The following is a 27,757-nucleotide window of genomic DNA, read 5'->3' on the forward strand; positions in this document are numbered from 1 at the left end:
AGGACTAAAGTGGACAATATTATACCATTGTGATGATATATAAATTCTTTTCGATCCTACATCATCTCCATCGTCGTATCACAATCCTTTCTCTCAAGTCTAATTGAAAGAGACTGTAAGTTTGACTGACTGGATAGTTAATATTTTTTTTTTTGCCACTCTTCTTCCTGACTGGGCATTGTAGGTTTTAGGGTCACCACTTGGCCTTCACAATTACTGCTCTTACGGAAGTTGATTTCTTACCTGTTGGGAGACCCGGCGATTGATGTTCCTTGGATCTAACGTGGACAACACTTAGTTGTTTATTAGCTCTTTTATGATTTCCTTCCCAAGCGACCACCCATACTCAATGCCTTTTAATTGCTTCTAATGTCACTATGATTTCTTGGAAATCGCTAAAATCCCTTGCCATTAATGTAAATCACATCGAGTATGTTTTAATCAAATGTTTGCTGATTATTTTCATTCCTCATTAATGTCACTTGTGATTGAATGCCTCGTGTCGAGATCCTCTGCCGCCGACTATTCGATGTAACATGCGACTGTTGGAATTCAATGTGACATCCACCTTTTTAAATTTTGACGGTCCTAATCAAATCTCATTTTCCCAAGCCCTTAATCGGACAGCTTGGGATAACCGCCAACAAGGTTTTTAAAGCCTTCCTTTCTCCCTTCACTGTATTGCCTGCATCTTCTCTTTGTCTGCTTCCTTGGCGATTTTATTTTCTAGTAAGTTCTTTCTTCTTTTCCCTTTCGATCTCTAATGGCGCATTCTCCTTCTCCTCCTCTGGCTGTCCCTGAGTTGTGGTATACCTCCATCGAGTCGGACTTCAACAACGAAGAACTGGATCAAATGAAAATGACCTATTACATTCCTGATGACCACAAAATTACAATCCCTTCTACCTACGATCGTCCTCATATACCTCCCAATGGTTTTCTTCCTTTCTTTAAGGACCAATTATATACTGGTCTGCACTTTCCTATCCATCCTTTTATTTCTGAAGTCTGTAGGTATTTTCACATCTCGTTATCGCAGTTGGTGCCTAATTCCTTTAGGTTAGTATGCAGGGTCATGATACTATTCTGTGTGTACGAGATTTCTCTCCTGCCTTGTATTTTCTACTATTTTTATTATCCTAAGTTATTCGACCTGAGTACCTTCCTCTGTCAAGGCCGAGTGGGCACTATTTATTTTGATAAGATGCCCACTCCAATAAGCATTGGAAGCCCCACTACTTCTATATCCGCCTTCCTAACTAGGTCGCTTTTCCAATCAGCTAGCAAATGGATCTACCAAACTCCCCCAGGCTGGGCAGACACTGATGGGAGCCGACTTATCTCCAAGCAATTGCACAACTGGCCGATCTAAAATACCACATGCACAAGCTACTACTGGAGGGTATCTTGAATATGTTTGAGTTGAGTCCCATCTGAGCTCGGCTGCCCGACTCTTTTGGTAATCCCTTTTTCCTTCTATCATTTTTGAATCTAACTAATTTATTTTTATTTTTTGTAGCCCAAGTCATGTTTAGGGTGTTGCTCAACGGCTCTAGCAAGCTAAATAATGCAGAAGTCAATGTCAGGAGCAACCGAGCTGGAGAGCCACGGTTGTAGCCTAGGTTCCCTCAAGACTAGGCAAGGAGGAGGGAATCAAGTGTTGGCAAGCAATGCTGGCTAACACTAGCTAGCTGCTTCCTGAGCATCCTTCCATTGTGTCTATAGCAGTTCCATCGGAGTCCGCCACATTTTGCGAACCACTGATCCAATGCCAACGTCGTAAAAGGCTTCCATCGACAGCTTACTCCTACTCGGCGACCTTGGTTTCGCAAACTTCTACTGTTGCGTTGACATCGTGACCTCCATTAGAGCGAGATGAAAGTTCTACCTCTTCAATCCCTGAGAGGGCGGCTGGTCTACGGAATCTTCCATCTTCCAATCGGACACCATCCCTATCAGCGCTATTGGTCGGCACCATCCCGACCCAACTAGTATCTTTCTTATCACTTTCGCCGGTCAACCTCGTGGCTCCTGTATCTATAATCTGTTCAACCATTCTGTCCAAGTCAAAGGGCATGTCCACTTTAGAGACCACATATCCGAGTGGGCGCAGACATATAATGGCAGTTATCAAATTGCCAACTGACGACTGGAGCCATCGAGACGACACCGAGCCATGCTCCCCCGAACACAAGATCAGAATACAAGGGTCCTTGGCCCAGACCTAGGTTGATGCTAGGGCTATGACGATAACAATTCTGTCTCGGGAGCTTACTAACAACTTCAATAAAAAATCCACTAGGGTAAGCTCATCCAAACTTTTCACATCTCATTTCCCAGTCAGACTTAATTGACATCAGTTTTCTATCCATACAGTTTTGGTTGGAAGGACTGACTCTCTGCCATAGACTGGCCTACCTAGAGCACGAAAATAAGTAGTTGCAAGCCCCAGTCGGGAAAACAAGCACTTTGCAAGCTCTGGTCGAGCAATTAATTGTTGAAGTTACTCAACTAAAAGATGACTTCGAGAGAACTTCTGAGTAGCTGTTGAACTATGAGCGGGCTCTAATAGTGGAAAAAGACAAAAACAACAATCAGGCTATCGAGCTGGAAAAGCTTAGGAAGCAAGCCCATAATTTTGAAACGAAGATCAGCTCGGCGAATGCTAGAAAGCTTCAGGCTATTAAAGATTTAGATATCAAGAATAAAGAGACTTGGGTCTTAGCCAAAACACTTGAGGAAGTATAAGTCAATTGGTCACAGAGCAAGTCGACCCTACGGCTGAGCAGGTAAGCCATGAACTTTAGCTTAGTGAGGATAAAAGAATAATCGACGAGAAAGACGTCAAGCTACACTCTATGAAGGCTGAACTCGCTTGGTACAAGGAGGAGGAGCCCGACCGATTGAAAACCTATAGGGTGGAGTACCTTCACTCCAAAAATTTCAACCAGATGCTGACTAATTGGACCCTCTGACTATTTGACTATGGCATTGATGGGACCTTCAGCAGCTAAAGGAGGGCAACTTTCTTGCAGCAAAGGTCCAGACAACATTCATCAAGAGGGAGAAGATTGTGGAAACACACCTCGACAAAGTAGTTGCCAATTTGGCATAGTTTTCTTTTAAGTTTATCAACAACGTTTTTGTACCAACTAAGTACTCTTTGTACAAAATTTCTAAGTTTAGTTCAATGCACGCCCATCCTATGATTTAAAGTTCTCGCTTTGTAGATGTGCTAAGTTATAGCTTACTTTTAGTATTTGAGACTTAGCTTTTCTAATTTACTTAAACAATATGGAGCGCGAGAGCCAAGATTGCTCAAAACTTGGCCGAATGGCACGAGAGTCTGGAAGCATGAGAGCTCAGCTTACTTATAACTTGGCCTATCAACTCAAGATTCTGGGATACTTGGCGCGAGAGCTTTGCTCGCTTATAACTTGGTCGAACAACGCGAGTGTTTGGAAGTGTGAGAGCTCAGCTCACTTATAACTCAACCAAACAGCATCAGAGTTTGGGGCATTTAGCATGAGGGCTTTGCTCGCTTATAAGTCGACTGAATGACGAGAGAGTCTGAAAGCATGAGAGTATACTCACTTATAACTCGGCCGAATGAAGCAAGAGTCTGGGACACTTGGCGTGAGGACTTTGCTCGCTTATAACTCAGCCAAACAATGTAAGAGTCTAAAAGTGTGAGAGCATGCTTAATTATAACTCATCTGAATGACACGAGAGTTTGAGACACTTAGTACGAGGGTTTTGCTTACTTATAACTTGGCCAAACGACACTAGAGCCTAGGACACTTAGTGCGAGGTTTTTGCTCACTTATAACTTGGCCAAATAGCACGAGAGTCTGGAAGCGTGAGAGAATGCTCACTTATATCTCGGTCGAACAATACGAGAGTTTGGGACACTTGGTGTTAGGGTTTTTCTCGCTTATAACTCGGCCGAACGACACAAGAGTCTGGAAGCGTGAGAACATGCTCACTTATAACTCAACTGAACGACGTGAGTGTCTAGGATAACATAGCGCAAGGACTTTGCTTGCTTATAACTCAACCGAATGATGCGAGAGTCTAGAAGCGTGTGAGCATTCTCACTTATAACTCGACCGAATAGCACAAGAGTCTGGGACACTTAGCGCGAGGGCTTTTCTCACTTATAACTCGCACGAATGACATGAGAGTCTGGAAGCATGAGAGCATGCTCACTTATAACTTGGCGGAACGACACGAGAGTCTGAGATACTTAGCGTGAGAGTTTTGCTTGCTTATAACTTGAATGAATGGCGTGCGAGTTTAGAAGTGTGAGAGATCAACTCACTTATAACTTGGCCGAATAACACGAGAGTCTGGGACATTTAGCACGAGGGCTTTGCTCGCTTATAACTTAGCCAAATGGTATGAGAGTCTAGAACACTTGATTATTTTTTATTTAAACATTCCTGCATTCATGGAACAAAATATTTTTACAATTTACATAAATTTGACGCAAACTTACTGCCGACCAACTAGCTTGCATTCCATGGTTGGTGGAGCCTCTTGAATGACGTTTACTCCCAACCGTTGAGCTTTCTGGGTGGCATGTGACTTGGTTTTTATAATTTCCATATAACATCTCAATGCTAACAGTTGGTCATCCCTAACTTCACCGACCGAGTCGTCCACTAGAAACTTGACATTCTAGTAGAAGGTGGAGACGACGGATCAGAATTTGTTTAGTGCCAATCGGTCGAGTATCACGTTGTAGGCCAAAAGTGCATCCACCACGATGAAATCCAAACGGCGAGTTCTCATGAGTGGCTCATCTCCGAGAGATATGGCTAGCCGGACTTGGCCAATCGACAGTACCTCATTGCCTGTGAAACAATACAATGGAGTTGTCATGGGCCGGAGCTTGCTTTTCTCTATTTGAAGTTGATCGAGCACCTTCTTGAATATTATATTTACCGATCTTCCTATGTCCACAAAGGTCTGGCGAACATCGTAGTTAGCAATTGCTGTCTTGATAATTAAGGCATCATCTTGAGGGATTTCAACTCCCTTCAAGTCTTGAGGATTGAAATTGATTTCTGGCCCTTGTGCCTTTTCCTTACTGCACCGAATTGCATAGATCTCCAATCATTATGCATGTGATTTTCTAGCCCGGTTGGAGTTACCGTCGATCAGACCACCTGCAATCATTCCAATGCCCCCCTGGGTGACATTATCGTGATTTTCTTCCTAGCAATCTGACCAGTGCAGTGATCGCTTAGCGGATGTTTGGGTGGGCATTTGGTTGCATCTCTACTGGGGTTGTTGCTAGTTCCACTCGGTAAGTGTGTTATCTTGATCTTGGCCTCTTAGTCGGTGGTGATGTTGACAGGTTAGAGAGGGAGATCGCTGACAATATCCTTGAGGGGCTGCTCGTCGTGACCTCATACCAAAGTGGTAGTAGTTCTTGGTGTTGTGAGCAGCCACGCGATGGTAAGAACAGAACATTGGCATGGTCGGCGCTTGATGGACTCCGCCCATTCAACTTATACATCCTAGACTGCATGCAATCGAGACTCCTGGTGTTGCTATTAAGGGCCCTCTTTGGCCCCTTTTGGAGGTATATTGTTGTTGGTCGATCGACGCTCGTGAACAACCACTGGCTCGGGGATCACTTCTTTTTTCAAAGATGACTAGTTTCCTCCACGGTGATATATTTTATAGCTCATCCGAGTAAATGCTTAAAGCCTCTCGGAGGATTCCTGATGAGAGATCGGAAGAAATCATTATCCATAAGCCCTTGTGAAAAGGCACTTACCAAAATTTTTGGAGTGGCTAACGGAACATCCATAGCCACTTCGTTGAATCTTTTGATGAAGGCCCGTAATGTCTCCTTGGCACTTGACTCTTTCGGTATATTGGTGGCGCGTGGCTATGTTGTCAAATTTGAGTAGATGGTCCTCGGGATCGGTCGATTTTGTATACTCTCTAATCGTCAAAGGTCTAAGGTGAGGTGGCAACTAATCGTTGAGGATTTCTTTGGAGAACTGTCTATTGATCCACTCAGAGAATCGTTGAGTCAGGGTGCTTTGCCTTTCCGCACATCCTGTATGGGCACGTCCTTGGATGATGATCATTGCGTCTTTTAGGCTCAGCCATGCTCTTCTGAGGGCATGGGGAATAACGCCTTGTGATATGAGATCGGTGCATTCGGTGCTTCTTGGAAAGCACCTGTTGGCCGATGGTGCGGCTTACAGCCGACAGGGTCTTTCGCTCGGGCTCTTTGGTCGGCTCGTTGACCTGTCATTGATACAGCTAGGTCATTTGGCACTCAACTATTTACTGCTATCTCTTGTTGTTGTTGCACTATCTTTGTAAATCGGACATTTATTAGTATCTTTAGCTCTTCTGGGGTTAACGTTACTGTAGTGAGTTGTCTAGTGTCTTCCACCTTCACGTTTCAGATGTAGGCGTAGTTCCCACAGATGGTGCCAAATATGATTCTATCCGAAAGCTAGGAACGTGGCTCGTCTGAGGTTGACTGGAAGAATACTCCACGCTGTCTTGTAAAATCAAGAGCGTTAGTGCCAGGCCAAAGAAGGGGTCCTCGGTGTTGACCCTCCAATACTCAAGTCAGTCTTCGGTTCCAGAGGATAGAATAGTAGTAGTAGCAGTAAATAATAGCAAAGAGCATATAGAATAATAAAGCATCGCATATCTCCGCCTGTGGATGGAGACCCCATTTTATAGTGCAGTATAACGTCTGTGCACACATCCCAAAGCATATGCATGTTTTTCAAAGTGTCCTAAGAAAAGATTAGTTGAAAAGTATCTCTGATACCTTTCCTTAAGTGAGTACGCAAATATCTGATATGACAGGTTAGAAGCTTCTAAAGTATGATCTGCCTGTAGGATGTTCTCTGTCCTTTCCAGCACAAACTTCCATAAAAATATAACATGATAGGTGTACGGATTCTTCTATAAGCCAATCGGCCGCTGACTGGTCGGGAGGACGCCCGTTTAGTTATAAAGGGTGCAACATTTGACTCGACGCTCACTCGGCCTATCCCTAGAATTGAGTGAAGGAAAATTGAGCCCAGTCAGCCCCAAAGCCCGATCGACCCCGGTTGCAGATCAAGGAATTCACCATTTACTGATGAGGATAGCTTGCTGGTCCCCAGTTGTTATGCTAACTCTGACCAAGCTGGATGCCCGATCGAGCATTCATGTCTGACCGACTGTGTAATCCAATCGAGCAACCCATAGTGTTGTAGGTGCCCTTGACTCCTTGTTAATTTTGACTACCATATCAGTTGGTCTTCACTATTTTGACTTATTTTTTGGGAGCTCATCTCTATCGCCGCATCAATGAGTATATAGTTGAAGTAGATGAGAGATAATTGGATAATGATAATGTTGAGGGGTTAGTGGTTAATATTGAGGAGTTGATAAAGCTAGTAATTTTATTCATGAATTAGTCTATAAATAGGCGATCTGTTTATCAACGATATATATTGAGAAAATATATTTATCCTCAACTCTTTTATTATTTTTCTTAACAATATTGCCGCTATCTCCACGTAGTGACGTTTAGGTGCAAGGTCATATATTATCACAACAATTTTGTTTTCTCCGTGTGAGTTTTCCTTGTGAAATATAAAATCAAACCAAAAGAGTAAAATGGAAGACATAGATAAATCCATTTCTTCGTATTTGTGAAGTTGTAGACACTAAGAATTAATGCATGCCATCTACTTTCATAGTAGGAACTCCTCGAGGAGGTGCTAATATCCATCACGGAAAAGATGGAGAAGTTGGCTTGGTCACCGCTATGATGTTCAGCAGCAACGACATTAGAGAGACTAGAGTTTTTATAATCTATTTTTAAAAAATAACTTCCACTGTTATTTCATTACAAATCCCAAGCTAAGCCCACATCTGATTATTGATCTGTTATGGAGCTCAATCGGGATCAATGAAGATTTATCAAAAGAGGAGTTCGCTGCATATTTCTTCAACCGTTGTTCCATCGGCAGCGAAATGAAAAATATAAGAAGATAAATGAACAATGCAAACATGTCTGACAAGTTCACATGTTCAACTTAGCTAACTGAAGAAGAATGAAGTGCTTCGGCAATTTTCTGACAGATCATTCAATATGTACCAATTCAAGAATAGCTCTCAATGTTTGCCTCTTACTCCTCTCCCCAAAACGTATATGTTTCATATACGAATATGTAAATACATTGTCAAAACTGTAATTTCTTTTGTTTTGACTTGTAACTAGAAAAGACCACATCTCATTTTATTGGCGTCAGAGAGATGAGTCAAAAAAAAGGACATTTGAATTGAGCCACGTCAAATCATTACAATAGCGTGGGGCGCCCTCTATATAATCGTGGTCCTATGGTTTTTTATTGGAGTAAATTAAATATTGTTCCTGTTGGTTGGTCATCATCACTTCCCTCAATTAATTAAAGCAAGCATTTTAAGATTACGGTTGGGTTGAACAAAAATACATAGGGATAACGACAACAGCACATGTCAAAGAATTAGTGTATATGCGACAGAATAAGGGAAATGCACGCATTAGTACATCTCATTTGATACTTCGGAGAAAAACTTATCTTACCCTTTAGTTATTAGACGATACGATCGACTATAAATTAATCCTATAATTTACATATTTTTATATAATTTGGAGATAGATTATGAAAAACGTCTAAGATACGTGTAGTCATCTTTTACTATGATAATACAACTCAGTTGAGTATTATATTCTGAATCATTTACTTTTAACTGATGATTAAAAGATTCAATTCTAGGTTAACTAGTGATGTGGAAATCTATGTTGAATGCTGAGGTGAACCTTTGGGCTTTGGAGAATCAATCCTGAGACTTTAGGTAAACCTTTGGAAGATATAAGAGAACTCAATCTTGAGACCTTGGGAGTATTGGGTTAAACCAAATTCAAGAATCAAATTATAAATTGATTTTAAATTTCTTTTCTACTTCTACAATAAGCAAAGTCTAATTTTACCTCTTCATGCACTACAAGAAAAACTCTCATAGACATCGGTGGAACAACAACGATTTTAAGCAAAAACCGATGTCTTTGAGTATTTTACACCGGTTTTTTTTCAAAAATCGGTGTCTATGAGCGCAGATTTTCGCTTATAGACATCAGTTTTTTAGCTGATGTCTATGAGCGCCTTTTTTTGTTAATAGATACCGATTTTAACAGCGATTTTTAAAATCTGATGTTAATGAACTAAAAATAATAATTTAATTTTTCCACACGCCCAAATTTATAACACTTCACAAAGTTATCTCCAAATCTAAACCAATATCGTAAGCAGTTTTTATTAATGTGAAGCGGGCAGGCAGTGGCAGTCTGGCGTAACCGCGACTCGAACCGTCTGCCACACAACGCCTCTCCTCCTACCTTCTTCTCCCCCCAAACCTAAACCCATTCCCATCGATCTCTATCGCGATGGCATCCACGAAATCCTTTCGCCACCTGCTTCTGCTCCTCGCCGTTGCCCTCCTCTCCCTCTTCCGCCGAGTCGTCGTCGCCGCTCGACGCCTGCTCTCCTTCGTCTCCCTGCGCGAGTTGTTGCTCCACCTCTCCTTCCTCCGCTGCGGTCTCCGACCCGTCATGCTCGACCTCGGCCACGTGTCGCTGCACATCTGGGGCCCCAACCCCCGCCGTGCCAGCCGGAAGCCTGCCCTCCTCCTCATTCATGGCTTCGGCGGCAACTCAACGTGGCAATGGGAGCGCCAGATAGGGGCCCTATCCCGCTCCTTCGATCTCTATATCCCAGACCTCCTCTTCTTCGACAGATCCCGTTCCTCCTGCGCCGACCGTTCCGTGGGCTACCAGGCGCGGTGCGTCGCGGAGGCGATGCGCCTCCTCGGGGTCGCTCGGTACTCTGTGATGGGGATCAGCTACGGCGGGTTCGTGGCGTTCCACCTGGCGGAGATGGAGGCGGAGTCGGTGGAGCGCGTGGCAATTCTCACCGCTGGAATCTGCATGTCGCCGGAGCAGTTGAGGGTGATGTCTGCAAAAGAGAAGAGAGACGTGTGCGAGCTGCTGCTGCCGCAGAAGGCGGACGATCTGAGGGCGCTCGTCAACCGGTCCATGTACCGCCCCCAAGTGCTTCACAAAGTTAAAGCACTTCACATTTTCTAAGGCTCTCTTTTCTATAGGGTTATTTAATCTAGTTGTTCTTCCATAATTCATCAAACTAACAAGTTATATGATACACAGGATTCAGTAACTGTTGTAGGATATCCACTTGGTGGAGATACAATCTCTGTGACAAAGGGTGTGGTATCACGAATTGAGGTTTGATTTCATGAAATTGTGATCATAAGCTTTTAGTATTTTTTTGGTGAATTTTATATTCTTGCTGAGATTGTTTTATAGATGATAAATTGCTGACTTAAGTGTTATCAATTTTAAGTTGGTTGAAAATTTTAGAACATGGTGTCTAAATGAGTTTTTTTAATATTAATCACTTTTTTTTTGCTTCTGTTTCAGGTTAGTATGGTCATGGATCCTCTGATCTGCTTGGTATTCAGATTGATGCTGCAATAAACCCTAGTTGGTAACTCAACCTAGTTTCCTTGCTAGAAAGATAGCATTTTATTTTTTAGATAGTTGGATGTTATTGCACCACTTTCTCTGGCAATGTACAGATATATTCTTGTAAAAGCATTTTAATGTTGTCAAAGAAACGTACTTGTTTTGCAGGAAACAGTGGTGGTCCTGCCTTCAATGATCATGGTGAGTGTATTGGTGTGGCATTCCAGATATTCCTTCTGCTAAATCTGCCTTTTATTTTCCCTACTTTATCTATTCCAAACTTTTCAAAAAACTTTTATAGATTAACTTTGTTCCAGAATAATGTTTAATGGAAATGCATCTGAGTACTGTTTAATGGAAAAGGAGAGTAGGCAGCTACTTTCCAGGTGTTGTTGTCACCAGTGGAATCTTTTGCAACTCGAGCCATTTCTAGGGTTCCAGATTGGGAGTTTGCTCGGCGCTCGCGCCATACGAGTGCAGTCAAGGTGTTTGCTTTCGATCCTGAGAGAAGGATTTGTAACATAAAACTATGGAAATAATGCTTTTTTTTTTTGTTTTTGAAAAAAAATATGAAGAACTACTGTTCAAAAGCTGGCATTTTGCTGCGAGTGGTTAGCCAACAGCTCAAAGCTTGCCTGAAATAATATCACTCCCTTTCATGTTTTGCCACTACTGTTACCTCTGAAATGCAAAAATAGTATCAGTACTATCACTCATTTGTAAATTGCCAGAGTTTTTTTTAGTATCATCTTAATTTGACTATCTTGCAGGTTAAGAGTTGATCATGAGAAAATTTTGATAATGTGTTGAAGGGAGCATCAGTAGAAGATGGTAGGAGTATTGCAGTTCTTCGATTTCGGTCAAACCAGCTCCTCCCGTAAGTTGCTGGCACTCAATCGACACAATAGTGGTGAGATTGCATCTTGCAAGATGTAAATAATGTACATGGACCTCTAACTTTCTTTTAAGTTAGAACTCAAGAAAACATATACAAACCTTCAACTTTGTTGCTCGAGTTAAATTATTGAAGATTCCTTCGGTCATATTTTACTATCATAATTCCTGATCTTACTGCCTTCACAGGTCTTGAACCTCCTAGAAATAGCTTAGAGGTTCCTCCTATGAATACTTATCATAATTTTCAACTGGTTCATGAAGACATTCAAGTAAATTGTTGGGTTTAAGAATTGTTCTTCAGAGTATTCATGGCTTCTTTAGGCAAGCATTTCACTGATTTAGCAATAAGAGAACCAAAATTACTATCATTTGTGTATATCTGAACGTACATGCTTCTGGTTATGTTCTTGATTTGGTACTTGAGATTTTTCTTCGTCGATTTATGTGAATCTTCTTGTGGGGATTTAACAAGAACCGAGAACAAAAATTGATTCCCTTTTTATATTCACATGATTTCAGTGCTCAAGTTACTATAAAGAGGACATTTGCCAACAATCTCACACCAAAAAATTGATTATTGTTGAAAGGCTCCACAGAACAAAGGATCAACATAATAGACCCAGTGTTGTGGCTCGATTAATGGGAATGGAGTCACTGCCTTCAGACACCAAGCCTACTATACATCAATTCATCAACAAGTCTCTATCAGCTTTGGGAGATGTGATCTCTGCTCTTGCCTCCAAGAACCCACATATTCCATATAGGTTCCTTCTAATGCTCATAGTCATATGCTTCTATTTTACTGTCTAAACTAGTTTAAATTTTTCATTGTACTAAAGGAGAGATGTATTTTGCAGGAACTCTAAGCTAACACATTTGCTCCAGAGCTCTCTAGGTGAGAAAAAACCTTAAGAATAGTAAACAATCAAACTCCACAAGATGTGATTATAACTTTAAACTTAGTCGGAACTCTTTTTTAGGCTGTGTCCCTTGTTGCCACTCAATTCTGAAGCAATCTCTCAAAGTGCCTTGTCTTAACCAATAGGTAATTGTTCATGTAATTGATATTCAACATTGCATTTCTTAGAATTGTCATTGCGGTCGAGGACAAATAGAGAGTATTTTGAATACATCACTGATGCTAAGTTGGGAGATCCTTCAATTCACTACAAATAGAGAGTATTCGTGGAGATTGTGATGAGATTTGGGTTGACAATGAGAATTTTAGTTTGGTAACTTTATTTATGATTTATATATATGACTATTTACTTTATTTTGGTAACTTCATGAAGCTAATGATGGTGGACTTCTTGCCACTATCATGACTGCTGGTTTCAAAGGTATTGGTATCATAATCCACTAAATATGCACTATTGTTATTTTCTTGTGAAAAGGTCAATAATTTATCTATCAGGTGAGCTTAACTGGTTTCAACCTGGAGTGAGAATGGAGATATTTCGGCTTGATGCTTGGTATTTCAAGGAAGATCTATTGATAAACCCTACTAATTACATAGTGAAAGGGCTTAATCGTAGGTGTTGTCTACCATAAATTATTCTTCGTTGTATGCAGGTTAATTAGAATCTCAACCTCGATACTTTTTTATTTCTGTGCTATCTGTGTTCCTTGACATACACCATGGTGTTACAAATCTTTATTGGTCCTTTTTTGTTCACCAATAGGGGTCAGTTTCTCTTGCTAAAACGGGCAATTTAAAAGATCATCGTGATGCACTTGTAGAATTAGTTGCTTCTTCGGAATATGGAATCCTTCATTTGTTTAGTCATCACCAGTTACAAGTATTACCCTCCGCATTCTACGTGAATGAACAAATCATCATAGTTTGAGTTCTACACTGTGAAAATTGATTTGAACTGTTCTTGAGTATCACTGCCAGCTCCCCAACAAAACATGCGACAAAAGAAATTAACTGGGCATATATTTTTCAAGAATTTTTATTAATTGAAAGGGAATTCTCATTACACGCAATGGAGTACGAAGAAGAGTTGTCTGTCATTAATTCTCAACAAGAATGATGGTAATTTTTGGTAAGCTTTGACTCCCTAGTTATAATGTCTTTCATTATCTATGTTTCAAAATTATGCACATATTTGCTAGATTTTTACTGGTTTAATTTTTTTTGATTGATTGACATTTCTTTGAATTGTTTCTGATGTGTTCAAATCATACGTTGTCCAAGTTATCTAGTTTAACTTTATTGCTATTACTTAAATTCAAAATTCTTAACTGTTTGTCTATAATTAAACAAGTGTTATTCCAATTCCACCCTCTTTTACTCATGTTTCACAAAAACATAAAATCTTTAGTCATATCATTATAGTTGGCAGGACTTTCTGATGAGAGGTTGGAAATCTCTTTTTTCAATTTTCAAAAAGAAGTACCAAGAATACGTTCATTGGCACTTCTCAAGTACTAATTAATTAAAAAGGACCCCAGTTAATAGAGTTGGATCGTGGAGTTGATATCATTGTTGTTACACCAAGATGTTTGAATGATATTCTGAATATGAAAAGATTGAACCTCCATCAAGTACTGATTAATTAAATTACAACTATGAGAAAATTTTGTTGCAATAATTTCTGGTTTGGAATATATTAAGTTCCCAGGAATGATAAATCTATCACTATATGATGTGGTTGAGATAAATGATGAATGTGTCTCCTTTTAAGCATTCAAATTAGTCATCTTGTTACCTGGTGCTCTTACTACTTTTTCAACTATGATTTTTGGTCTTGATTTACTAGTATATTATTTATGTGTTTTTACAGTTTACAAATCTCAAGTACTCCAGAGTTGAAATTGATGAAGTGCGGTTCAAGTGGGCTGAATGCATGCTAGATTACATTTGAAGTGCGGTTCTACCTTGATGTGTTAAAAGAATGTTCTACCTTGATTTTGATATCTATTAGCTAGCTTTTGATGTAAAAAGAATGTTTGGGTATTTTATGGATATTGTTGTAAGAAGATTATTTATATAATTTGTGAATATTTGTGTATTTTATGGATATTATTGAATGAAGAATATTTGTATAATTTGTGTATTTTTTTTTGTTATTGTCGGTTTTTCATTGTTTCGGAAATTAAATTTGTGCTGTAAAGAAATATACATATTACATCGATTTTCCACCGCTGCAAACCGGTGTTATTAACTAATATTACATCGGTCATTTATTGCTGCCAAAACTGGTGTTATTAACATACAATATTACATCGGTTTTACACCGTTGATGAAACGGTGTCGTTAAGTGATACTACACCGGTTAATAACCGATTCGAAGACCGGTGTCGTTAAGTGATACTACACCGGTTTTAACCCGATGTCTAAAATGACAGACTTTTAACATCGGCTTCATAGACTGTAACATCCCAAAATTTCACTATTTGAAGTCCTAAAAGACCTTATTAAAATCTAGAAATGCTTTAGAAAAATTATAAAGATTTTTTATAATTTTTAGAGTATTTTTATGGAATTTTTGGAATTCGTTTGGTATTTTTACCAAGAGAAAGAAGTTTTAAAAAGAAAGTGTTGAAGTCGGGTTTTGAACCCAAGACCTCGGACCCGAACCAGATCTTAACAAACTCAGCCCAACCATCTGGTCTACGGATGTTTTGTTAATCATATATGGAGCGATATATATTTAAGTAGTAGTTAGGAACAGTAAAATAAATTGGAAATAAAAGTGCGCGGCTGAGGAATCGAAGCCGCGACCTGGGATTTGGTTAAAGCCGGGCTGACCAAGTGTGCTAGCGATCGTTTCTTATTAAGAAAGGAGAAATATTCTATTTAAGAAGTAGTTAATGAATAGGAAATAAATAGGAAGGAAAAATGGTTGCAGCCAAGTTTCGAACCCATGCGCTATGCCTTAAGCAGAACGCAGCCCACCAACAGACCATCCGAACTTTTCTTAACTAAACCTATATCGAAATATATTTAAGTAGTACTAGTGAACAGAAACCTTGGGGTATTAAAAGGAAGAACTTAGGGATTAATCACAAAACCTAAATTCTTCCTCCCCTTTCTCTCGGCGACGACGTTTTCTCTCGGGCGAAAAACGCAGCGAGCTTTAGGGCACCTCCGGTGGCCGACCAAAGACCCATCCAAAGGCTTCTTCTTCTCCTTGTGATCCTCTCGACAAGGAGAACTCGAAGACGCGAGGAAGAGGCCGAGATCGTGAGTTTCTCCGAAGCCCTAGAAGCTGTCTTGCTCGGTTTTAAGTCCAAGAATCGAAGGTGAGTTGCTACTCACCTGCAGTAGGAGTTGTTCCGAGCTTTGATTCGTTTTCATGGCTTTCGGATTCTTGTTTTCTGTGATTTTTCTTCCTTATTGCTCTAAAGGTGGAAGTAGCCATAGAACCCTAGTTTTCAGATCTAAAGCTTTGGTATTCAGCTTAAGTCTTGTTGAGGTTTTGGTTAGCATAGTAAGTTTCGGATCTTGTTTCCCTTGAATTTGAAGCATGCCGTACAGCAGTGATTTCCGTTTAGTTTGTTGCCTTGGCACATAACAAGAAGAACAATCATGCTTTGGTTCCTTGTAGGTTCTAGTGTATCATCATATCCACGTATCAACTTTAGATAGCAGCAGAATTATTTTGGTAAATGGCAATTTTTAGCAAGTCTATATGCAGAAATTCATTGGTAGTATGCAGATTATCTTGTGAGCAAATTTTGGATCGGATTCAAGGTTGTTTATGTTCCTTAGTGATGCTTTCAGATTTTGGAACAAATTGTTTTATTTGTTTATGTTCCTTAGTAGACTTATTCATTTGTAGCTTAATTAGACATGCCAATTTGATTTCCTTTATAGCTTACTGGACCAGCATGTGTTTATTAAGCATTTAAGTTTCAGTTTTGATGTATATACATATATATGCACATTGAGTATTATGAATTAGTTTAATCTGTTGGTTTCCTTAATGGTAGATTAATGGATTTATTTAGAGCAGTGTACAGGATTGATTGTACTTAATTCCTTGGGTATCTAAAGCAAGCTATTAATTCTGTATCTTTTGGAAATGGATAAGTTGATTAGATGTTAACAGCATTGTGAATTTAGTTTATATAGATATACATGAGTAGATCTTTTAGTACCCATTTGCTATTGATTTCGGGTTCTTTTCTTTTGCTGTTTTCAAGCATGAGCAGTTTTAGTTTTCATTGCTGTTTAGTATTTCCTGATGAAGCATGATATTCTGTTAATTCCATGCAGCAACGATTCCTTTATTTTCTAGATTCTATTGCATGCCTAGTAGTTGAATTGGTTTTACTTTCACAGCATGCTTAAGTTGTTCTAGTTTCCTATTTGCTATTGGAATAACATGAGCAGTTCTATTTTTATAGCATGCAGATTTTTATAAGTAAAGTATGCAGATTTTTGATAGGCTTAATATGCAGATTTTTGTTAAGCTTTGCATGCAGATTTATGTTAAGCTTTGTATACAGATTTTCAGTACGCAGGGTGTGTTCTAGTGCACACCAAGTGCTTGATAAAATGCTTAGCTCAATATAATGCTACAGTAGGCATTTTAATAGCTCAGTTAATGCAATAGAAGCATTTAAAATAACTTATTTAGTCTTGCTTCAGCTTATATGGGACTACGGTCCAATGGGTGGGCTCCCACAGTTGCCTCTAGGTTCAGATAACCTAGTTCTAGGTTCAGATAACCTAGTTCTAGGTTCAGATAACCTAGTTAAAGCAAGGTAAAAAAATTAATTATGAAATCAGTATTTTATTTTCAGCAGTGACACTGTATTGGATTAGATATCCATTGGGTTGGGCTCCCACAGTCGTCCCTAGGTTTAGATAACCTAGTAAACCCTACTAGACTCGGAACTTGCAATCCCGGGTTTAGTTAGGGATGCGCGCATAGCAAGTACAGTTGCCGGGCCCATCAGCAGCATGATTACTATTTTGATCTATTATGTAAATAGTTTTCAAAACTTCACAAATTAGTTATGTGACTACAAGTTAGACTCAATTTAGCATTAATTAGTTCAGCTAATGTATCAGTTCAGTTTCCTATTGGTACACATGATAGTTCTATGATTAGCTGTACATGTTTAGTATTTCAGTTAGCATGATTCCTTTGCTATTTATGAGCATGATTAGCTATACATGTTTAGTATTTCAGTTAGCATGATTCCTTTGCTATTTATGAGCATGAGTAGCTATACATGTTAGCTTTTCAGTTAGTTTCTTTGCTATTTATGAGCATGAGTAGCATTACATGCTAGCATTCAGTTTTAGCATATTTTTTTTATTTATATACATGCATATCGAGTTTTTGTGAGTAGGATAGCGCTCACTAAGCTTTTAGCTTATAGATACTATTTTCCTCCTACTGCAGATAAAGGAAAAGCTAAAGTATAAGGAAGAAGGCGACAAGGAGATGCTGTGACGGTGTGTGATGTGTGGACTTTGGAGATCCTTGAGACTTAGCTAAAGAACTCACTTAGTTTAAGAATTTGTTTAGTTTAATTACTTATTAAGTTGATAAGAAAATTTTGTAGTAAGAAGTTATGTTTCCGCTTTTTATTACTTACATGATTTGATTTATTAAACTGCGTGGTTGTGAAAATATATGTTCCAGCCTCCTGTGGTTGAGTATACTCTGTATGTATTTACGGATATGGTCACCGGTACAGGGGAGACTCTGCCGAAATTTTTCGGTAGAGATTCCTCGTGGTTTCGATCACACCAGTCAAGTAGAGTTACTAGTTAAGTAACGGTCATCCTTAGAGTGTAGTAGTAGTAAGAAGGGTGGTCGTTACATAGACATCGGTCGAAAATGAAATAGACACCGGTGGAAAACCGATGTCTATGAAGATTTTTGTTGTAGTGATGGATTCATTGTACTTCTTTATGAATTCATGAATCTTATTAGTTAATGCATTTAATATTTTTAATGTCTTTTTGATTTTCATGTTATCTAAAAATGTATAAATATGGATGAAGTGTTAAGTTTGACATGAGTGTTGTAGCAACAATAAATCCAATACAAAGAAATCCAATTTGTTTCATATTCTTCTCTTTTTTCCCTCAAATTCCTTACTTCAATTCCTAGCCCTTCTTTTTGTTCCTTCAATCTTGGCTCAGAGCGAGGTTCTTGTGAAGACAATGAGTTGTGGCATCCTCTGGACTTCGACGGGTACTAAACTCCATCTTTTGATTGCTTCTAGTTTAACTATTGAAGCTAACAAAAATGGCCAACAATATTGCTTCCCTTATACCATGGTTCAATAGTGAAAATTTTGATTATTAGAGTACTCTTATGAAACTATGTCTTGAATTTCAAGACTTATGGAGTGTTGTTGAAGGAGTAAATATACTAGATGCTGAAGACCAATTGACTGAAGCATGAAGAAATATTCTAAAGAACAGGAAGCAAAAGGATAGAACTTATGGCTCTTTTTCAAATTTATCAAGTGCTCGAAATATAATTCTAGTTTATGAAAGAATATCAAAAGTAACCTATGCTCAAAGAGCATGGAAGATTCTACAAACAACTTATTCTAGCCAAGATCAAGTAAAAAGGTTCTCTCACAATCTCTTAGACCAGAATTTAAGAAGCTAGAGATGAAAGATAATGAAAAAGTCTCAGAATACTTCACAAGAATCAGTTCTATTGTAAATCAAATTATATCAAATGGAGAAAACATGGAGACTTAAAGGGTGGTAGAGAAAATTTTGGGAAGCCTATCAAGCAAATTCGATCATGTGGTATCGCTCTAGAAGAATAACATGATCTTGTTGGATCGAGACCGCGCTAGAGGGGGGGGGGTGAATAGCGCTCGCGGCTATTTTGTTTGATTCGTAAAACACTCGAGTAAAGACGCAGTGGAATAAAAACAAACAACACAAAGACACAGGTCAATTTTACTTCGTTCGGAGCCTAAGGCGACTCCTACTCGAAGGCCCACGATCCTTGATCGCTTTCGGTGGGCAACAACTATACGTTCGAAAGTATACAAAAGATGATTTACAAGTAATGCAGTAAGTAATCTTATACCGACAATGGAAAATACTAAATTGAAGCTTCGGGTTGTCGGTGTCGAGTTACAGCACTTCGGGACGAGTTCGTTAGCAGCTAAATGCAGAGGGAAGACTTGAATCTTGTTGTGTTGAGCTGCTGGTCGAATCCTCTTTATAAACAGTGTTCAAGGCGCCTTAAACAAGCTCTAAGGCGCCTTAAATGAGAATTTTATCCCGATCTGCTCGCTGGGATAATCCTTTGACTGCCGCGACCTGAAGACGCCTTAAACCCTTTCAAGGCGCTGTAGGACCGTTGGGCCGGCTTGAAGGGTTGGTAAATAACCTATCAATTAAAAACAGACAACCCTTCCTCGAACGATTAAGCTAACACTTGTAAAATGAATTAAGCAGATAAATAAAAGCATAAAAGAAAAGACGAGGCACCAGATGTTTACTTGGTTACAACCGATGTGGTTGTTAATCCAAGGAAGATTAAGCTCAAAAACTCCTTCAGGCGGAGAAGCCTCTTACAACGTTTAGGCACAGAAAATAGAAGTTTAACTACAACTAAAGCACACAAGTGTTTGGAAATAGAATGAGCGTGATGGTTCAAAAGCTTCTGGACCAAGGCTATATTTATAGCCTTGGTCGGGGCGCCTGGAAGGGTTCCGGCGCCTGGGGATAAACTTTATCTCAACGCCCGTAACGCATAAAGAAGCGCTCGGTCAACCAGTTCCCGGCGCCCGGGGCGCCTGCTCCGGCGCCGGATTCGGCGCCGAGCCAAAAGTCAACCCAGTTGACTTTTGGTCCGTGCTCTTCTCCGGTTCAGCTCGCCTCGGTCCGGGTCTTTCTGCTCGGTCGCTTGCTTGGGTGATCTCGACATCCGGAATAGGGCTCACCCAACCCGTCTTCCGGTCTTCTCGAGCGTGCTTCCTCCCTTCTCGTCCCTCGGAATTGTCGCGTGTCCCTTCTCGCCCACCAGACTCATCCATGCAGACTTGTCCCCTGGCCGCACCCGGCCGACCTTCGCTTAGCTGCGTCTCTGCTCCCCGAGCAATCTTCCGCCTCAGCTTCGGAACCACCGCACGCACTTCCTTCTCGTCCGGGTGTACTCTTGCAAAGCCTCGTCCCTCGGACGCACAGCGTGCCATCCTTCTCGCTAGCTGCGTCTTCCGCTCGAGTACCTGTGCTCCTAAGCTCCTGCACACTTAGACACAAGGTTAGAAACAACGCAGGACCTAACTTAACTTGTTGATCACACAAAAACAACCTTGGGGTTCCAACAATCTCCCCCTTTTTGGTGTTATCAACCCAAGTTAAGCTAGGGTCAACACAGATATAAAATAAAATTAAGTCAATTAACTTAATTTGCAATTTAAGTGCAAAAGGGTAGAAAAAATTAGATTTCAAAAAAAAAATTAATTTTCAATATTTCTACCTCCCCCTAGACTTATACTTTCTCTTCTCCCCCTTTGATCACAATAAAAATGGGGTTTAAAAAAAATAATCTAAGGGTTAAAGACTTAGAAAAAAATATCTCCAAAATCAAATAAAAAAAAAATTTCTAAGTCATTAAGAGCAATTTCGAGAATGTTTGAAAATTTTGCAATAATTTTCACAAAAAAAATCATTCTAAGCCCAAATATTTATGCAAGAAAATTTATCAGAATTGATAACGTAAAAAAAATTTTCTTTGCATTTATTTAATTGTTGTTCTAATGCTCTTTATCAACAGGATTTAAATTTCCATTTTAATTTATCAAAACTTCTTAAATCACACTGTTTCAAATTTAAGGCCACAAATATTAAACATGCAACAATTTGTATCATGTTAATTTCTATTATTTTTTGAATTTCAACTTCACAAAAATATTCAAAAAGCATAAATTCTAACTTGATAAAATTCCTCAATAATATAAAAAAATCTTTCGGCAATGTGCAAAATTCGTTTGAAAGAATATTTTGTAATTTGCCAAATTTTTCTAACAATAAGAATTTGCAGGAATCTTTTAATAATAGATTTCTTAATCCGAAAATATTTTTCGATGAATCAATTTCTAATTCATAAAACTTTTTCAATAAAGTAATTTGTAATTCAAAATTTTTAGGACCAGAAAAAGTTTTCGATAATATTTCTAAGTTGCATAATTCTTTCGAAAAACTTCTTTGTGATTCACAAAAGTTTTTTAGCAAGGTTTCCAACTTGCAAAATTCTTTTGTTAAGATATTTTGAAATTCGAAGAACTCTTTCGATAATATTTCAAATTTGCATGATAAGTTTGACAATTGATTTTCTAATATAAAAAACTCTTTCGATGATTCGCAAAAATTTTCAGGCAATTCTTCGATTGAATCATTCAATTGATCAGAGGTTCGAGTCCATACCTGACTTACCTTGTCGGTAATTGATTCTCCCCCTATCGAGTTGCTTTCTTCCGAAGATTCTCCCCCTTCATCGATCTCGGGATGTACTTCGGCTGTTGTAGTACTTACCTCGATTTCGGACTCTTCTGTCGGTGGCTCGGTGTCTATTGAGGTGTCAGCTTCTGAAGGTTCTTCGTAGAGCTGCAAGAACTTTTCCCAAAGTTCTTTTGCGCTTTCATAATCTGCGACCTTTTTGAAATCTTCCTTTGGTATTACATTCAGAAGATAATATTTTGCCCGCCCATTTGCCATAGACTCCTCACGTTGCTTTTCGTTCCAGAGGCGTAGATCGAGTCCTTCTCCGTTCGTGTTCTTTGGTTCTTCATAACCAAATTTCATTATTAAAGAAATACCAGAATCTGAGTTAAGGTATACCTCCATGTTTTGTTTCCAGATGGAAAACTCCCCCTCGAATGCAGGTGGGTAGTCGCTAGCTCCGGCCATCGTTTTGTTGCGTCAGACGGCGGTCAGTACCGGCTAGAAGGGTTGGTAAATAACCTGTCAATTAAAAACAGACAACCCTTCCTCGAACGATTAAGCTAACACTTGTAAAATGAATTAAGCAGATAAATAAAAGCATAAAAGAAAAGACGAGGCACCAGATGTTTACTTGGTTACAACCGATGTGGTTGTTAATCCAAGGAAGATTAAGCTCAAAAACTCCTTCAGGCGGAGAAGCCTCTTACAACGTTTAGGCACGGAAAATAGAAGCTTAACTACAACTAAAGCACACAAGTGTTTGGAAATAGAATGAGCGTGATTGCAAAGCTTCTGGACCAAGGCTATATTTATAGCTTGGTGGGCGCCTGAAGGGTTCCGGCGCCTGGGGATAAAACTTTATCTCAACGTCCGAACGCAAAGAAGCTTGTCAAACTCAGTTCCCGGCGCCGGCGCCCGGCCCGCGCGCCCGGGACAGCTCAAGGCTCCGAGCCAAAAGTCAACCCATTGACTTTTGGCCCTCTTCTCCGGTTCAGCTCGCCTCGGTCCGGGTCTTTCGCTCCGGCTCCGCTTGCTTGGGTGATCTCGACATCCGGAATAGGGCTCACCCGAACCCGTCTTCCGGTCTTCTCGAGCGTGCTTCCTCCGGCTTCTCGTCCCTCGATTGTCGCGTGTCCCTTCTCGTCCACCAACAGACTCATCCGCAGACTTGTCCCTCGGCCGCACCCGTCGGCCGACCTTCGCTTAGCCGTCTCTTGCTCCCCGAGCAATCTTCCGCCCCGGCTTTACCTCGGAACCACCGCACGCACTTCCTTCTCGTCCACGGTACTCCTCCGCAGACTCGTCCCTGACGCACAACAGGCAGTCCCTTCTCGCTAATGTCGGCCTTCCGCTCGAGTACCTGTGCTCCTAAGCTCCTGCACACTTAGACACAAGGTTAGAAACAACGCAGGACCTAACTTAACTTGTTGATTACACCAAAACAACCTTGGGGTTCCAATAGGCGCCTCCAAGCTGTCTAAGGCGCCTTCAACCCATCCAAGGCGCCTTAAGCCTGCTCTTCGCGCCAGCTCAGGATTTTGAACCCGAGGCGCCTCCAAGTCCCATGGAGGCGCCTCGGACACTGTTCATCCGAGGCAAATCTTCATTATTTTGTACCTGCAAGACATGTTAGTCCCAAACAACATCCTGCAACATAAAGTTAGCACAAAATAACAGTATGGATAATAAAGAATGTTTAAGACAGTCTCCGGACTGTCCAGGTCTGACTTCGGATTTCCTACCGGAAACCCTAGGTCGACCCGACGCCTACTGCTCCCTCTACGGGGAACGCGCCCTCACCTACTCCACTCAGGAGATTTACCTGCTGCCAGTACAATCCTCCAGATCTACTGGACTTTTGCTCAGCACTCGATACTCCCGGACTTTCTGCTGGACATCCGCTTCCCGGCTAGTCCAGTCTTTCACCTGGTTCGCGACACCAGGACTTTCCACCTAGGGTTACCACCCCCTAGGACTTTTTGCCTGAAGTCATCGACCTGCCAAGACTTTCCGCATAGGGTTACCACCCCCTATGACCTAGGGTTACCACCCCCTAGGGTTTTTCCCTTTGCCTAACCGCAGCTAGGACTTTTCTCCACCTAGGGTTACCGCCCCTAGGACCTAGGGTTACCACCCCTAGGGTTTTCACCTGCCTAACCGCAGTTAGGACTTTCCTGAAACACTCATTCAACATGTTAGATAACAACAACCCTTAACTTTGAATTCTTTACCATTATCAAAACTCAGGTTCGATCGTCGGATGCTTCCCGCACCAACAATCTCCCCCTTTTTGATTATGGCAACCCAAATTCAAAGTTAAGTAAAACCAATGCATAAGGGTTTACAATGCAAATGAATACCTAACTTAAGCTAACACTTAAACTTTTGTGATGCTCCCCCTTAATACAGGGTTTCCTTTTTGAATTTTTACTTTACTTTTGAATTTCCTACTCTCCCCCTTTGCCATTTATCAAAAAATAAGCCAGTTGAAAATAATTTTCAATTTTTCTTTTTGAAAAGTAAATTAGATTATGAAAAAAACAGGATAAGTGCTATGTTGAAAAATAAATTTTCACCTAAAATTTTGAAAGCACTGAGTTAAAATTTTGCAAAATTATCTGAACGGTAACTTAGAAAATATCTTATTAAGAATTTATAAAGTTATGTTTCAAGATTGGCTAAGTTTAAAAAAAAAAATTGAAAGTTGCTCTATGAATCACTTAGCTAAGCCTTTTGGAAACATTGAATTTTGAAAAGGGACTTAGCTTAATTTTGAATAAAATAGTACTTATTTTTGAAAAATAACTTGTTAATTTTTAGGTTGAAGAGAGAGAGTAGCTAATATTTTAATTTAGGTTATTTATTTAGTTGGTCCTTAAGTCCAAGCATGAGTCCAGTTCAATAGATTGACTTTAAGAGGTATCAGAGCCCTAAAGATCAAACATGCTTAACCTGAATATTTGCATTTCCTTTAGTTTGAGAGATACTTTTAGCTGAGATAAGGTTATTTTTGTCTTTAACAAGAAACTAAGCAAATTTTTGTGATATCACAACACTTTAAATTCTTAGTTTTTTAAAGAGGGAGTTTAGCTAAAAAAGATTGATCAGCTAAGATTTTTACTTTTTAAAATACTTTTATCAAGGACTTAGCTAAACTTATGAGGATAATAGTTTTGTTAAGTATTTAACCTTAAAAAGATTTAGTTTTTCAAAACAAACTGTTTTGATGAAATTTTGAGAATGCTTTGGAAAATACTTAGCATTTTCAGCAGAACTTAGCATTTGAAAACAATTGTACTTAGCAAATTTTTTTTTAAACACTTTAAAAAGTACTTAGCTAAATGTTTTTGAAAAAATATTTAGCTAACTTTGAAAATACTTAGCTATGTTTTCAACTTAAACATGATTGCGTTGAGAAAATAATTTAACTAAGTTTTGTTAGAGAAAACTTAATTAAGTACTTAGCTTTAAAAACATTTAGCTTCTAGAGGAGTTATAATTTTAGAGTCAGGTCATCAATAATTTTAATTTTAAAGCTAAAAAATAACTTGAATTTTTAAAGATATGCCAAAAATAGTTTTTAATTTTGAGGTCAAGTCAAAATTTTTTTTAAAAAAATAATTTTAAAATCGACTTAAAATCACTCCCCCTTAATTAGTGCCTTAATAAATTTTTGAGTTCAGGAGTTCAAGCATGACAGGTTAAAAAAAATATTTTCCTAATTTTTCATCTCACTCAATATAGATTAACAAGCATGTTTAGCATTTGAGTGAACGTGAGATGGAGTTGTCTTCACAGTTGATATAAAACATAAGTTTTGAATTTCAAATAATTTTGAAATGAAGTTTTAAAAGATTTTGGTTTTGCAAAGATTTTTAAAATGATTTTGAAATTAAGTTTTGAAATGATTTTGAAATTAAGTTTTGAAAAGATTTTAAAATGATTTTGAAATTAAGTTTTGAAAAGATTTTAAAATGATTTTGAAAAGATTTGAAACTAATTTTGAAAAGATTTGAAGATAATTTTGAAATTGAGTTTAAAATAATTTTGAAATTGAGTTTTAAAATAATTTTGAAATTGAGTTTTAAAATAATTTTGAAATTGAGTTTTAAAAATCATTTTGAAATTGAGTTTAAAATAATTTTGAAATTGAGTTTTAAAATAATTTTGAAATTGTGTTTAAAATAATTTTGATTTGTGTTTAAAATAATTTTGAAATTGAGTTTTAAAAATCATTTTGAAATTGAGTTTTAAAATAATTTTGAAATTGAGTTTTAAAAATCAAAATAATTTTGAAATTGAGTTTAAAATAATTTTGAAATTAAGTTTTAAAAATAATTTTGAAATTGAGTTTAAAATAATTTTGAAATTAAGTTTTAAAAATCATTTTGAAATTGAGTTTTAAAATAATTTTGAAATTGAGTTTTAAAATAATTTTGAAATTAAGTTTAAAATAATTTTGAAATTGAGTTTTAAAAATCATTTTGAAATTGTTTTTAAAATAATTTTGAAATTGAGTTTTAAAAATCATTTTGAAATTGAGTTTTAAAATAATTTTGAAATTGAGTTTTAAAATAATTTTGAAATTGAATTTAAAAGAATTTTGAAATTGAGTTTAAAATAATTTTGAAATTGAGTTTTAAAATAATTTTGAAATTGATTTTAAAATAATTTTGAAATTGAGTTTAAAATAATTTTGAAATTGAGTTTGAAAAATCATTTTGAAATTGTGTTTAAAATAATTTTGAAATTTAGTTTTTAAAATAATTTTGAAATTTAGTTTTAAAATAATTAACTCAATTTTAATTTCTTAGTCATCTCACCCGATCAAGATTGTTAATCAGGGAATCCTATAATTGTTGTGAGATGAATTATTGTTGAATTTAAGGGTTTGGTTTAACTTTGTGTTAGATTCAGGTTTAGCTTTGGTTTCAACAAGTAAGCATTCTTTGGATAAACTTCTGGGCTATGGTGAGTCACACGGAGCTCATTAAAGTAACCATGTCTTCGAGGTTTTCCAAATAGTCCTGCCCATTGAACTTAATACTAATCTTTGGTCTAACTAGTTAGGATCCATTTAAGGGCAGCTTCGGTCAGTTCCACTTGGCCAAATGCACCAGGTCGAAGCCATATCTTCCTAGACATGCGATGCCCAAGTTTCCCTAACGTACTATCATCCAAAAATTTCACCTGTACTGTGGTTCAAGTTAAACTTAGCTCGTTTTTAAACTAGCCTTAATTACCCTGCAGGGTAATCTACTCTTGTTTTACCCATTTCGGGTAGATTAAGTTCAGTTACCCTGTCGGGTAATTCAGTGGGGGGTGCCAGCTATTCTGGATCCTCCATCTATATTTTAAATTTATGATTTAATTTCAAATTTTTAATTTGATTTTGATTTTTGAATTTTGAATTTATAATTTAATTTTGAATTTATAATTTGATTTTGAGTTTTGAATTTTAATTTTTTTGAATTATGTTCATTTTATTAATATCGTTTTTCTTTTTGCTCCCCCTGAATCATAGCCTCGATAAGGTCTATCAAGGTAATAGACTTGATCCTTGGGGACCCAATATTGACCAAGTCCAACTTGATTGACCAAGTTGGACTTAGGTACCCATGCTTGGACTACCTTTTTATTATTTATATTTACTAATGATAAATACGATTTGTATTTTCTTTTAGTTTTAAATCCTAGTCCGGATTTGTTGTAAACGGCTCGCTGTTTTCCAAGAATCAGATCCAGATTCTTGGAACCCAAAGTAAACCGTTCCAACATGTTCTTGAGTTCTTTAACTTGAGTTTTCAAATTGGAATTTTCTTCCTCAAGTTGTTGGACTTGGGTTGAATTTCCAATTTGAACTGGCTCAGTTAAAGGACTCGAGTTAGTCACTTCCTTAAGGGTTGTTA

General features: G+C 38.4%; 1 protein-coding gene and 1 long non-coding RNA gene across 2 annotated transcripts; both read left to right on the forward strand.

Annotated features, from left to right (window-relative positions):
• Positions 1–9,463: 9,463 nt before the first annotated feature.
• Positions 9,464–10,880, forward strand: LOC122050615. The gene is made up of 5 exons (XM_042611507.1): positions 9,464–10,126; positions 10,241–10,318; positions 10,514–10,546; positions 10,727–10,759; positions 10,860–10,880. Exons 1-5 carry the CDS (start codon positions 9,464–9,466, stop codon positions 10,878–10,880), a joined length of 828 nt encoding a protein of 275 aa, XP_042467441.1.
• A 433-nt stretch (positions 10,881–11,313) lies between these two features.
• Positions 11,314–12,016, forward strand: LOC122053985. Its single transcript, XR_006132488.1, has 3 exons — positions 11,314–11,468; positions 11,642–11,724; positions 11,975–12,016. It is a non-coding gene; the product is annotated as an uncharacterized LOC122053985 (long non-coding RNA).
• The last annotated feature ends 15,741 nt before the right edge of the window (positions 12,017–27,757 follow it).

This window comes from Zingiber officinale, chromosome 3A (assembly GCF_018446385.1).
Source record: "Zingiber officinale cultivar Zhangliang chromosome 3A, Zo_v1.1, whole genome shotgun sequence".
NCBI lineage: Eukaryota > Viridiplantae > Streptophyta > Magnoliopsida > Zingiberales > Zingiberaceae > Zingiber > Zingiber officinale.

Bases quoted from the DNA above. Each gene is read 5' to 3' on its own strand.
- LOC122050615 (XM_042611507.1), top strand. From the start codon at position 9,464: ATGGCATCCACGAAATCCTTTCGCCACCTGCTTCTGCTCCTCGCCGTT. The intron at 10,319-10,513 runs GTTTGATTTCAT...CTTCTGTTTCAG, and splicing joins GTGTGGTATCACGAATTGAG to GTTAGTATGGTCATGGATCC. The intron at 10,547-10,726 runs GTATTCAGATTG...CTTGTTTTGCAG, and splicing joins TGGATCCTCTGATCTGCTTG to GAAACAGTGGTGGTCCTGCC.